General features: G+C 35.3%; 2 protein-coding genes across 2 annotated transcripts; one reads left to right on the top strand and one right to left on the bottom strand.

Moving 5' to 3' along the window:
• Positions 1–1,819: 1,819 nt before the first annotated feature.
• LOC136797641 (ficolin-2-like) lies at positions 1,820–3,039 on the bottom strand. Its single transcript, XM_067054227.1, has 2 exons — positions 2,842–3,039; positions 1,820–2,125 (listed from the first exon to the last, which is right to left on the bottom strand). Exons 1-2 carry the CDS (start codon positions 3,037–3,039, stop codon positions 1,820–1,822), a joined length of 504 nt encoding a protein of 167 aa, XP_066910328.1.
• Positions 3,040–3,692: 653 nt separating this feature from the next.
• On the top strand, positions 3,693–13,381 carry LOC136797706 (uncharacterized). The gene is made up of 4 exons (XM_067054289.1): positions 3,693–4,291; positions 8,636–8,925; positions 9,288–10,306; positions 12,754–13,381. Exons 1-4 carry the CDS (start codon positions 3,817–3,819, stop codon positions 13,184–13,186), a joined length of 2,217 nt encoding a protein of 738 aa, XP_066910390.1. The 5' UTR covers positions 3,693–3,816; the 3' UTR covers positions 13,187–13,381.
• Positions 13,382–13,420: the final 39 nt, after the last annotated feature.

Raw genomic sequence — 13,420 nt, 5'->3', positions numbered from 1 at the left:
GATATTTCGTTTTACAGAGAATATTTTTGTTATTAATTTATTTTTTCTAGCGGTTTTTCAGGCTTTATTCTAAGAAAAGAGCGATTGTAGGCTAATTTTGAAAGTCTGTTTGAAAAATGCTTTTACTAAATCAATTTCATAGTTTAATCTGTCCATAGTCATTATAAAAACACTGGTCTGGAAGGCTTTTGTCTCTATTGTTAAAAGATGGAGCTTACGTATCAAAATCGATTTATTTTGCAAACTTTTTGATCATGTGATTAGAAAAAAGACCAATCCCAAGTGGAGATTTGGTAACGTGATCAAAAAGTATGCAAATTGCAACTTGCCTTTTGTTTGTACCACTCAAAAGCATTATTTTGAAATATAGAAAACTTCCAATTCTTTTTTATAACAGACTTATTGTCAACATGAAAAATATGAGTAATCTAATTGGCCAAAATGGCGTGCATAAATGCTGTAAATCGTATTGTACCGTAAAATTACAAGGCTGCGTTCAAAAACGGAGTCTGGTAAGCGAGATATCGTAGATTTTACAATTTTATGGCTAGAAATTTTTCTTTTCGCTTGCAATACACAACAACTTATCAGAAATGTTTTTGCCTTTTTAATGACCGTTCGATTATTTTTTTCGAATGTGTTGATGTTTATTTTATCAAAATAGAGAGAGAGAAAACCAAGAAGACAAAAACAAAATATAGAAAAAGACACATTCAAGTTGACGATAAACCAGACATCATCATCATCATCATCATTGCTCGACCGCAGTCGAGACAATGGATTCCACTCGCTGCCGCCAGGAGTCGCGGTTGCGCATGGCAGTGCCCAGGTCGCTAAGATCAAGGCCTGTATCCCTGCTCACCACATCCGGAAAGGTAAGTTTTCTCGATCTCTGAGCCACACGTTTAGGTTTCCAAAGCAATAGGGAGGAAATAACCTCAGATGAGGCACGGAAACAATGACCAGCAAATTGAACGCGCTTGGCTTTAAGGAGGAGAGAGATTGGTTTCAAGGAACCGTATATGGTACGTTTTGTTGGATGGTCACGCCAAGAGAGATTTTTAACCCTTCTCAGAAGTCTGGTATAGGTACCGTCTAGTTGCTTTTCAAACTTTTTGGTAAGGGACCAGGTTTCTGAACCATACATAAGAATTGGCTCAATAGTTGACTTGAAAATTTTAACTTTGAGACTAGGGTCGATGAAGGAAGATGACCAAATACTATGCAGCTTATTGCATGCACTCCAAGCTAAACCTTTGCGAATTTTAAAGTCTTTTTCAGAAGAAGAGATGTAAGAACCAAGATATTTGTAGTCTTCTACCTTTCGTAGGTTTGTACCAGATATTGTTTTAATATTGTCTGATGATTCGTTAACATTAAGAGTCAAATATTCGGTTTTGGACTCATTGAGGTATAGGCCTGTACAGTTTGCAGCAGATTCAAGAGCAATTAGAAGATTTTGTGCATCCTCTAGGGTAGAGCTGATAAGTGCTATGTCGTCAGCAAAGTCTGTATCTGTTAAATGAACGGCAGGATTACGTGGACCAAGCCTACGTTGAAGAAGAAAACCGCAGCTAGATATTTTATCAACAGAAACGCGCATAAGGTAATCATCATCATACTTTTACCGGTACAATATTGGATATAGGCGGAGAAATTATAGAAAACTCTAAACGAGAAAAACATATCCCATATTGTATTCGGTAGCGTGCGATAACTATTACTTACGTATTTTTTTTTGAATAAATGAGTCTCACTGATTTAATTTCGGTCAAATTATTCGTAATTAAATTGTTGTTATTAAAAAGAAGGCTTTTGATTAGGTCATTTTCTTTATTGCCATATTCATTGCTTTCAATGATTGAGAGTGACTGCCCAGCCAGGCGGGCCAGCTGATACCACCTGCATATGATGTTTGTTGTTGTTTTGATGGAGCTTTATTAGCATTCAATGCATAACAATTCAAATACCACCTAGCACAAGGGAATTCATGTGCACAATTGCCACCACCGTTTTTATCATTATCGTCATCCCGTGTTGTGAACATTAAACCATCATGATATGTCCAATCACGTCCGATATCCCATTCATCATTGATCATTGTCCCAGAATGCAATTTGTATTTCTTTTGTTCGTTTTCGATGTAGAATGCCTATTCATTAACCCTATTCGTACTAGGGGGGGGGGCTCTTTCTGTTCGGAAGTCAAACTATTGGTAATAGCTCCTGAAATAATAGAGCTTTTGCCGTGAAATTTTCTGTAAATTCCTAACTTTTATTTTTCTTCAAAATAAAAAAAATTTTGACACCTAAATATTTTCACACCTCGAGCATGATGACATTTCTGACAGTAAGGTGTCACAAAAATTGACACTTTTCCAATACAAATTTATTTTTAATGTCAAATATATCGTTTAAACCGTAATTTTTTGAATGTTTAGGATAAAATAAGCATTTTAAACTCAGGCAACTTATTTCTAAAGCATTTGTTAGAATACAATAGCTATTTATAAGAACAATGGAAAATTTCGGTTTTTGCTCACTTTGGGCATGATGAGTGACGTCATCAAAAAAAATTTTTGTCAAAAGTTACCTTACGTGACAAGGATCTTGTGTGCCAAATTTCATCCAAAAAGACCCACTAGATCAAAAGTTAAGGGGTGGTACAGGAAAAGCCCCCCCCCCCCTAGTTCTGAACCACCCCTAAAAGCCTAGTTTGAATAGTGTTAAAGGGGAAATGATTAGAAATACTTCTAATGACATTTTAAACGTTAAGAATCAGTCGAATACTTAGAAATAAAACGCCAGAATAAGTAAGAATGCAAATAACCAATTATTTTACCTTTGCAATGATAAATCTTCGATCTCTGTTAAAACTTTCACCTTGAATTCGAATCAAAGTGTTGTTCAACAACACACTCGTTTCTCGAATGGTTTCCAAACCAATCCAATAATCACCATTGACATCACCAAAGCCTTCTTTGTATGATTGCCAACCTCGATTGAAATCAATGTCACCGTTTAATCGGCGTTGAATCATGGTCCAACCGCCACCTAAAACACACAAGCGAACAGGTTATAACGATAAGAAATCTTGAGAATAAGAGTCTGCTTGTTTTTGATTCGCAGTTCACTGTAAGCCAGATCTGCTATTGTTAAAGGAACAATGGGTTTTTATTGAAAACTCTGTTTCTTTAGTCGATGGATTAGTTGGTATAGTTCAATAAATTAAAGTCGAAGGCTAAAGATGATTCTCTTATACCGGATTTCAAGGCACTTCTATCCCACTTTAGCTGCGCGACATGCATAGATTTCATACAAATGCTGGATTGAAACTAACTTTTACCCCCAGAACTCGAACAATTTAAAACAAACACTTTTGCTTGCCAAGAAAAATTTGAAGATACGCCTTTAGTATTTGGTTCAGTTTCACTTTGCTATTCAATTGTTCAGTCAATGATCCACGCATCAGATTTTGAGAAACTGTTTTTACGACCAATAATCACTTTTAATAAAGGGAATCTGAATAGATGATGAAGTAGCCAAAGTGAGATATTATTCTATCTGATAACAGTTCACTGCCTAAATCTTATACAAAAACATCGCCCGCCCTGCGCGCGCGGCTGTTGTGTCTGCCATGCAGTGTCTTCTTTCCAAAAGCATTCGAAAATCGTTATCAAAACAAAACAAAAACATTCGAATCGAAACAAAGTCAAAATCCAGCTTTGAGAAGTGAAGTGAAAAGTTTGGAGCGTTTCAGAGCATTTCCATGTTTCGTTGAATTGTGATTTTATTTGGAATTTTATTATTTTTCACGATGAGCTGGTTGACTGAAGAATGGAAAGAGCAGCTTCCAGCTGAAGCTACAAACTACATACAAAATCTGGAAGAAATTGTTGAGAAAAGCAAGAAAGAACTGAAAGAGTATCAATTCAAAATCCAGTCATTGGAAGCAGAACTTGAAAACAGTAAACAGAAATCTGAGGAAAATATTGGTGAAACAAATGCATTAGAACGTCAGATCAATACTTTGTATGCCGAGCTTGAGAAAGAAAAGGAAGAATCGAAGAACCATCTTGCATCAAAGACGAGCAAGGAAAATATCATTTGTGGCTTGAGAGAAGAAGTGGATCGATTGAGGTCTGATTTTGGTGAAGTAAAATCAACAAATACAAAATTAGTTGGTCAGCTAGAAACTTTGGAGACTGAACAAAATCAAAATGATCATCGTAAAAATGAAGATCTTGACAGACTGAAAGAGTTGAAAGTTTTGAATGAACAAAGACTTGAAGGTGAGATAGATATCCAAGCAATTACAGAATTTAGAATAAGATTTTATCTTCGCATTAAGGATCGAGAGAAATTACAGCTTCATCAATCCCCCGGAGGTGGTACTAGGGCTGCGATCGAGCTGACAGGGGTGTGCTGCGGGTATCAGAAGGTATCAGTCAGGACTAAGTCATATTTTTGATACTTTGTTTCGTCTTTAAAATATTAGCAAAAATCTTCACACGCATGTCTGTCTTTTATCTTTTACCCACTCGATTTTAAGTTTGCATTTCTAAATTCTTGTCAATTTTATAATCTCTATAATACAAGTATATGATTTTAAAATTTCAAGCTATTTTCTTACCAAACTGGACGGGATACAATTTTTTTGTTTTCATAGGTGAATTCGGCACAAGATGCTTATTTATTCAGTGATTGTATGTTCTGAGGATGCACTTTTGTATTTAGAGTATTCTCCTATGAAGATGTGACCAAATAGTGCAGAAAAATGTAAAGATTTTGATTAATTTTTTCCTCTAAGAAGCTTTGAACAACAAAATTGTGTCCCGTCCGTCAAGAAAATGGCTTGCAATTTTCAAATCATTGCTACCGCAGGGAGCCTAAAGCTCCCGAGGATGGCATTCACAGCTTCACGCATATAAGGAAGTTGAGCAAACATCTCATAATTTTGCGCGCGTTTTTCAGTATTTTAGTTCCGCTTAACGGTAGCATTCTTATCTTACGGTCTCTCTATTGTTTTATCATCATCAAAAAGACTATTCCGGAGTTATTTTGATCTGATTACTCATTTTGAAATCTCAGTTTGTCTTTTTCTTATCCCTGGTGAGTTAATGAATCTAAGGAAATTCCCTTATCTGGGAAATTCCCTTTTTAGACCACAAGTAGTTATTAAGCGCTATTCATACTGTAGGTTAAAAATATTACTCAACTCAAAGTAATTGAACAGTTATGTTGCTAAACGTGTACATTTTAGTAAAATAACATGTGAAGCGCAGTATCTTCAGACATACGCTTTGTATAGGAAAAACGCAAAGTGATATGATTTTGGCTGGGCTGCTCTTAATTTTATATGAGTTTTTCAGGCTTTAAATGTCAATAGTAATGAAAATGGAAACCTATACTTCTCAATAATTTCTAAACTCTGAGGCTCAGATTCTTCTGAATTTGTTCTTAAGTTTTGGCCAAATTTCAGCCTCGTATTCTTATGAAATTGTTCTTATAAAAAACGTGTAAGACAGGGTACGGATGTCACTCTTTAAGTAGACAGTAAATCACTCCCTTGACACATTTGTTAGCTTGAAAGAATTTTGTCTCAGATGAGAGGTCACTCTTAACAAAAATTACTGTAGGGCTACCATTCCTTTTGAACGCAAATTCAACTCTATGTGTTCGTTTTGCTGCGGTGGCACCTTAATGAAAGTTATGGCTAGTATACTTCCATTATAGAGTAACATTTTTACATAAATTGACAAGAATTTAGAAAGACAAATGTAAAATTGAGTGGTAGGAAGACTGGTACTCTTCGGTACCAAATAAACGACCCCCCCCCCCGCTTGTTAATTTTTCGAAAATTTTCCAATACCCCCCCCCCCCCCGACCTTATAAGGACCCCCACCTTTATTAATTTTTAAGATTTTTTTCAGCTTTCAAAGAGAAGGTCCCTCATTCTGCTCAGAATATCCTAATTTTTGCCTATATTTACCTTATTTTGGGGTTTTCGTAATTAAAATTTCCAACCCCCCTGGCAGTTAGGTCCTCCCCCTGTATACTAAAATTATAGTAATGCGTGACGGACGGGACGTCCCGTCCATCCTTTGCTAATATTTTAAAGATGAAACAAAATATCAAAAAGTGACTTAGTCCTGACTGATACTTTCTGCCACAGTACCAAATCCACAAAAACTTAAGTTCTAATACCTAACACATTCACTGCTATGGTAATTTGAATACAGCTTGTCTTGTTTACAAAACCCCGGTACAGGTTTGGTGCAATTTACCCCCGGGTCTATCCTAGAGATGTGACAGATTAAGATGCGGATTCGGGTTTCAAAACTTTTTTATTCAAACTAGGGTAGTTAGCCAAACTATCTAATACCATTTGAAATATCCAAATCTTACACCAAAGTCCATAAGAAAGTTTGTATACATACATACACTACGAACTTCAACCATGTTGGAGAGTAAAATCGCCTTAGAATACTGTGTGGTAAAATTTTATTGTAATCAGCATTGAGGGTTGCTTCACTGGGAGGAGGTGGCTTAAGCAGGCAAAAGGCTTAACAATGTGTCGGTAATAGCTGTTTTTCTGTCGGTGTTTGATAAGTGATGGTATTTTCAGACGTGTAATACGATTGGCAATTTTTACTTTGTTTACTCGGGGTTTACTGTCAGTGTTGATTGTGTTTCAAGACAATTGCGTCAGTATCTTAGTGATGCTAAAACCAGAGTAAAATCTTCCCACTTCAATAATTTTATATTTACTGGCGGAGGCCATTTTTAAGGTGACAGATTGTCCAAGTCGTGTGTTCTTTTTTTTGTTTCTGCAGAGCTTCCTTTTCTGTGAAGTTTGGTTTTCACTCTTGTTTCGTTGACCTTCGAAGAAGTGGCACGTCAAAAATCTGTTCAACTTAAGGTGAATACACGTATTTTATGAGAACAAACTATATAAGAACATAAGGTTTGGATGGCCAGAATGTTAAGAACAAGTTAAGAACATTTTAAGGCTTCATGCGGATTCTAAAACACCCGATTTCTTAGGAAAATGGCCAAAAATTCTCAGAGTATGGTCAAAATAAGAACATTTTAGGCTTAAAAGTCATGCGAAAATTTCAGGTTATTGCGTAGCGAGTTTAGCATCTCTATTAGCATTATCTTAAAGTTAGACATAAGTGGTTGTCCCTTTAAAATAAAAATGAGGTTGACCAAAATGAGATTACAAATACCCTCGATGCTAGATAAGATAAATATGGTTAGTAGGAAATCGAATGTGCTTTTGTTGTCAATACCAGATCAAATACACATTAAAAATATTCGTTTATGCAGTTTCCATATTCAAATGAATGAAGTTTTGAAAGCAAGGCCACAATTGCGAAGATTATTACATGGTGGTCTCATAGAGTGTCAGAGTTATGAAACCCTGATCTAGGTTTTCTCTTGTTAAAAGTAGGCATTGATGTTTATCAGGGGAGTTTTGATTTTACTCAGTGGTGTATACAATTATCAACCATTAGCGACGCGGTCGGCTTTTTAGGGGACTGGTGATGAATTTACAAAGATCATTTGTCGTTGTCAAAGCAGAAGGACCAATCTCAAAATGAGTCTCATAGCTTATTGAAAATCTTTCTATGAGATGAATCTTTGATAGTGAAATTGGCCCCCCCATATTACCCAAGGTCGAATCTCGTTTTCAGAAGTTTATCTTATAGAAAAATTCTCACTTTCCTTAGATACTAATTTTGAGATTTGCCTTTTTGTCTTAGCGAGCACCTCACTAAAAACCGGGATTTTTCATCTCGTTTCTTAGTGAGTACCACTTTGACGATTTTCGAAAAATAGAAGCCTTTCAAGTGTTCTGACGCAAATTCGATTATTTCGCTACTGCAGGAGCTTCGAAAGCTAAAAGTGACGTCAAAAAATCGAATGTTTAGAGCCCAAAAACCCGGGCTCAAAACATTCGAAAAAGTCGCAAAGTGGAATAGACGTTAATTGCGTAGAAAAAACGCGGGTGACGTCTAGTATAGGCTATTTTTGTCTCGACAACGACAATTTTTTGCACGGCATTTTTAAGCTACAACTAAATCAAACCAGGTAAATTCCCGCCAAAACTCTAGAGGCATTTTGTCAAGTCTCTGTGGTAGAGTGCAAACTAGTTTTAGTATTCGAATAACTTAAATATATTGTATTGACGTTACTTTATCACTTCAAGGCAAGGGTATCTTACATTTTCACAAGAGCACTCCTATAGTTGTGTTTTCGATACCGTCGTCGATAAAAATTTCCCTTGTATTTTCGTCACCAGCCTCCTCAAAAGCGCTAAGGCTTGATAAGTGTTTTCTTCCATGAAACAGAAGTTTCATTGTCTTTCTCCATCGTAGCAAAAGTACTTTTGAGGACATTCCTGGAAAACATAACCACTACTTGGCTTGTCTGTGGGATGCCTCTATGTTCGCATGGATTCTTTTCAACGTTGTATATTTTTATGGAATTTTAACGTAGGATATTTTTCAGATTTGTCTTATGGGATATTTTAAGAGGTTAAGTTGAAATTGATGGGAATTTTTCTATGGAAATTGACTCACTTCACGCTTAGTTTTAAATTTGATGAAAAAAAACTTTTTTCTCTATAGAATTACGGCGCCAACTCGAAAGCCTAAGCCGCGATAAACAGAGTGTCGAGAAAGCTTACGAAGAAAAGATCAAAGACATGTGTTGTGAAAGTGAAAGTGACAAACAGTCCATCAAAGAACTAACCAATCAAATCGAATCACAGACCTTACAAATACAACGACTGGAAGCTTTCAACAGCAAACAAGAAGATCAGGAGAAAATGAAACTGTGTCTTCAACAACGGGAGAAAGAGATTGAAGAATTGCAAATGAAAATTCAAAACCACCAATGTGATGTTGGGAATTATTTGGTGAGTAAGAAAGGCTGTAGAATCGTTGTCCAATTTCTAAGTTTCAGAATTTCTTATCTTTTAGTTACTTTCTTAGCCTTATCGTCCTGATACCAGTCTGACATTTCCATAAAATTTACAATTTGATAGAGGATTTACTGTTTCAATGAATAGGATAACGATGACTTGATAACAGTAGAGCCCCTATAATTAAATGGCTAGAAAATGCAAAATCTAATAGAGCATTACATTTCTTAGCAAAAGTTAAACTGTAAGTCGAAGATTTCTTGCATATTATTCTAGGAGCCTCATTTATCAAAGTGAAAACTTATCTTATAGCTTTTACATATTTCACTTTAATGTCTATGATTTCATATATTCAGGGTATAGATCTTGGAAAGATTTGTTCCGAAACGAGCGTCTGTGGTAGTGACTTCACCGAGATGAAAGAAACGTGTAAAAAGCTGGTTCAAGAGAACAAAGAACTGAAAAGAATGCTGAGTCAGCACACATTAACTTCTGTATCAGTTCAATCATCGTCAATCGGACCTGAGACAGTGCTCAGTTTTCCAATGACGGACGACCAGAAATGTCACCAATCATCCAGCGCTGAAAGAATGTGTTTAGAATCCGAAATTCAAACATTAAAAGAAGAGAACCAGCGCATGAAAGAAGTTTACGAAAGTCACATGCGCGCATGCGCAAACAACGCACGTATTGCACGAAAATCCTCAAGTGCTACTATACAGAGTTTTGAATTGGAGGAGCTTCGTCGAAAGGTCCAGATATTGGAATCACTAAAAGAAAAGCTTGAGAAAGCTTTAGCTGAGAAACTATCGGAATGTTCCAAATTACAGCAAGAGTTATCGGAGCTGAATAAAGGGGTTGTCTCTCAACATGCTGTCGATAAACTTGAAGATTTAGTCGATGTCATTCTTCAAAAGAAGAAAAGCTCTTCAGAATGTTTGACAGATGTGCCATCCATGCAAAACAACATCGATCCAAAATCACTCAAAGACATTGTTGGATCAACTATTTCAAGCCTTCATGATGAGCTCGTTTCCGACCATGAAACAACGCGACAAAGCATCAAAGATTCAACTAACAAAGTCATATCAGCGATACAAATACATTTAGCATCACACGCCCGGAATATCGGTACATCATCCGCCGCACATGTTAACCGCAATAAAGCGTCGCCACGCAAATATGGTTACACCAGTAATCCACCGAAAAATAGTTTAGAAGAAGTTGAGTTGATTCGTGACCGTTTGGACCATTTACAAGACACGATACATGGACGCGAAAATGATATGCGTAAAACACAGAAAGATCGTGACCGTGTACAAGAAGAACTTGTTAAAATGATGGAGTTGATGAAAAAGAAAGATGAAGAACTTGGGTAAGAAAATTTATTTTTCGTCATTTGAAATCTATTCTCAATAATGACTTTTTGATACACTGTTTTGTTAACAAAGCTAGCTATGTTTTGATTGTTCTAAAAGGTTGGGTGGTTTTGCTCCTAGAAAAAATCGCGAAGATCACATTGTACCCTTAAAAAAAAGAAGTTAAAGTCTATTCACGATAAGTGTGCACTCTTTTTTCTTTTACCTATAACTTTTGAAGGAATTCTTCAATCTTTATAAATTTGGTATCGTTGGAGAGATATTTGTGAGTGGAACAATTTGGAATAAAAAAACCTTCAAAAGAATTCTAAAAATGAAGATGAAAATGAAGATGAAAAAAATGAAGATCTTGTAGAAAAGTGCTATAACTTTTATTTTCACTGGAGAGATTCTTTGATCTTTGGAGGTCATCACTGTGAAAAAATTTCACTAAAATATTTATTCAATACAAAGTTATGATACAAAGTTAATAAGTGATTGACCCCAAAAAACAGCAGAAAACAGCGTTTTTAGACGTCAATTAGCTTATAACTTTGTTTGATATCTTTTGACTGAATGATTATTTTTGAAAAAATTTTTCCCAGTGATGACGTTCGATAATCAAGGTCTCACTTCAGTGAAAATAAAAGTTATAGCACTTTTCTACAAGATCTTCATTTTTTTCTTCTTCATTTTCATCTTCATTTTCAGAATTTTTTTGAAGATTTTTTTATTTCAAATTGTTCCACTCACTAATATCTTTCCAATGACACCAAATTTATAAAGATCAAAGAATTCCTTCAAATTTTATAGGTAAAAGAAAAAAGAATGCACACTTATCGTGAATAGACTTTAAGTTTGTCTTGCGAAATTAAGTTTTATCATAAATTTTTTTGAAATAACGCTACTTGTTTACCTTATTACATGAAAATAAATATGGAAGTATTTAACACGAATTGACAAATTGTGTGTTAATAAAAAACCCCTTAATTAAAACCGCCGTGGTTTCCTTGAAAAAGCATATAAAATTCGTGCTAATCTTTTGCGTGTTAATTTCAAGGCCGTTAAATACTTCCATATTTATTTTCATGTAATGTAATAAGGTATTCATTTCAAAGTAACGTAGAACGATTTTGCCTCACTAATAGGTCCCTCACCAAATTTGATTGTTTTTAGGATTTTTACTGCTCGCCGAAATAAGTTCTCCTCAAAGGTAGTTGATCCAACCAAACAGAATCAGATTTTCGTTGCAATAAAGCTTGAGAAAAATGGCCTTGAAATAACTTCGTGTTCCATCCTCGATAATGCATAAACCTTTATTGCTTACCCTGAGTATCAGAGGTTAAGTTTTCAAAGAAAATAGTAACCTCTGAAGACAAATAATAGAAATTTTATCGCGCATGTGTCAATCTAATCACTGTAGAAAAAATCAAAGATGAAGAGCAAATATTACCATATTAATGTCTAGCAGACTGTATCAGTATGCAGTTTACTATTTACGAATTCCCCGGAAACCTCCAAGTGTAGTTAAAATGAGTTTATTTCGAAAGAAATTTTTTACATGATCCCCAAATGTATAACAGTAATTACTAAACTTTTAATTATGGAAATGTCACTTTAATTGAATCGAAATAATAGACAGACTTTTAGGTCGTGTTCAGACCAAGGTTTAAAGTAATTAAGTCTACATGATTCTTTTATATTCCTTTTGTATTTAGCTGCACGCCCCTCATAAGTTAAACCAAAGTTTAAAAAGGAATCACCCTCTGGTTTAAAAAAAAAGTTTTCACGATATTATCACAGTTTTCTGAATAGACGAAATCAGAATTTGCAAGTGAAAAGCATGCTCCTTTTGTAAATTATGAAAGGAGAACGTGAAATTTATGATTTAGAGATGCTCGGAGCGTCTCTAGCAATTTAGGCAGTTAATGGGCTTTTAATAAGAACATCATGGATCGAGGTATGGAGATTCCCACACTCCGCAACAAAAAAATCGACTTGTTAAATCCATTTTTGATGAACCTCTATCAAAAACGAAACCTCACTCAAACATTCAAAAGGGGATTCCTTTTTCCTCTCTTATGTAATCTATCTAAAAGATGAAATAGCAATTAAGTCGTTGCATTTCTTAATTCCCATATCGACTTAGTACTACTTAAGCCTTAAACTTAAACTTTCATGTCTGAACACGGCCTATGTTATGATTCTCTATCACTGACTCTTTTTACAAAGCATTGATGACTTTTTGTAAGTTGTGTTTTTAACGACGGGAATAAAAATATCGACTATGACGCTCATCCAAGATCTTGGATGGTCGTCATGGTTACTTTTGTCTTCGCTGATAACGCGATGAATAGAATCTCGATTCGTCGGCACAGCGTAAATATATGATTTTGAGCTGTGCTCTTCACGGTATTTATTGCTCTCAATGAATCTTATTAAAAATTTATTCTCGTTTTCACAGGAAAATATCATGTATGTACGAGTTGGAAAAGCAGAAAGTGAACGAAAACAGTTCATGTTACCGAGCCGAAATGGAAGCTCTTAAAATCGAACAATTAGAAATCTACAAGGAATTCCGTGAAATGTGTGACAATTTAAAAAAGAAAGACATCGAATTACTGAATAAGACTAAACAATCGAAATTACTGAATGCTGAATGGAGACAACGCGAGGATAACCTAAACGAGCGAATATTGACTCTTGAAAAAGAGATTTGCGAAAAGCACTCGGATATGGAAAATCTTGAATGTCAACTTAAATCAGTCAATCGTGAAAATGAGCTTGTGATGAATCGTTTAAGACAATCTGAAGACCAGCTGCAATCTTTCCATGATAGTTTGTCCAGGGTTGAAGAATTAATGTTCAAAGCCAAAGGAGAAGGGCTCTATTATTGACTGTTTTGAAAATTTATTACTTGAATGAACTTACACAAGTAAATACTTTGATCTCACTTTGGGATTGGGAACGATTGGAAACGCCCACAAGAAGTTAAAAAGACAGTTTTCCCGGTATTCAAAGAAACTGATTTTGGTGTAAAATTTTAATGTTATGTTTTTAAGAAGAAACCGGTCGAACTCTCTTTCCTCTAATACTATGCTTTGTCAATTTTTCGTGTTATATTTAGAGCA

This window comes from Clytia hemisphaerica, unplaced genomic scaffold (assembly GCF_902728285.1).
Source record: "Clytia hemisphaerica strain Z4C2 unplaced genomic scaffold, Clytia hemisphaerica genome assembly, whole genome shotgun sequence".
In the NCBI taxonomy this organism is placed as follows: Eukaryota; Metazoa; Cnidaria; class Hydrozoa; order Leptothecata; family Clytiidae; genus Clytia; species Clytia hemisphaerica.
This window is presented reverse-complemented; position numbering and strand designations above follow the sequence as displayed.

Coding starts and splice junctions, on each gene's coding strand:
- LOC136797706 (XM_067054289.1), top strand. CDS start 3,817: ATGAGCTGGTTGACTGAAGAATGGAAAGAGCAGCTTCCAGCTGAAGCT. Junction 8,926..9,287: donor GTGATGTTGGGAATTATTTG/GTGAGTAAGAAA, acceptor TCATATATTCAG/GGTATAGATCTTGGAAAGAT. Junction 10,307..12,753: donor AAGAAAGATGAAGAACTTGG/GTAAGAAAATTT, acceptor TCGTTTTCACAG/GAAAATATCATGTATGTACG.
- LOC136797641 (XM_067054227.1), bottom strand. CDS start 3,039: ATGATTCAACGCCGATTAAACGGTGACATTGATTTCAATCGAGGTTGG. Junction 2,126..2,841: donor GAAGATTTATCATTGCAAAG/GTAAAATAATTG, acceptor AACGAACAAAAG/AAATACAAATTGCATTCTGG.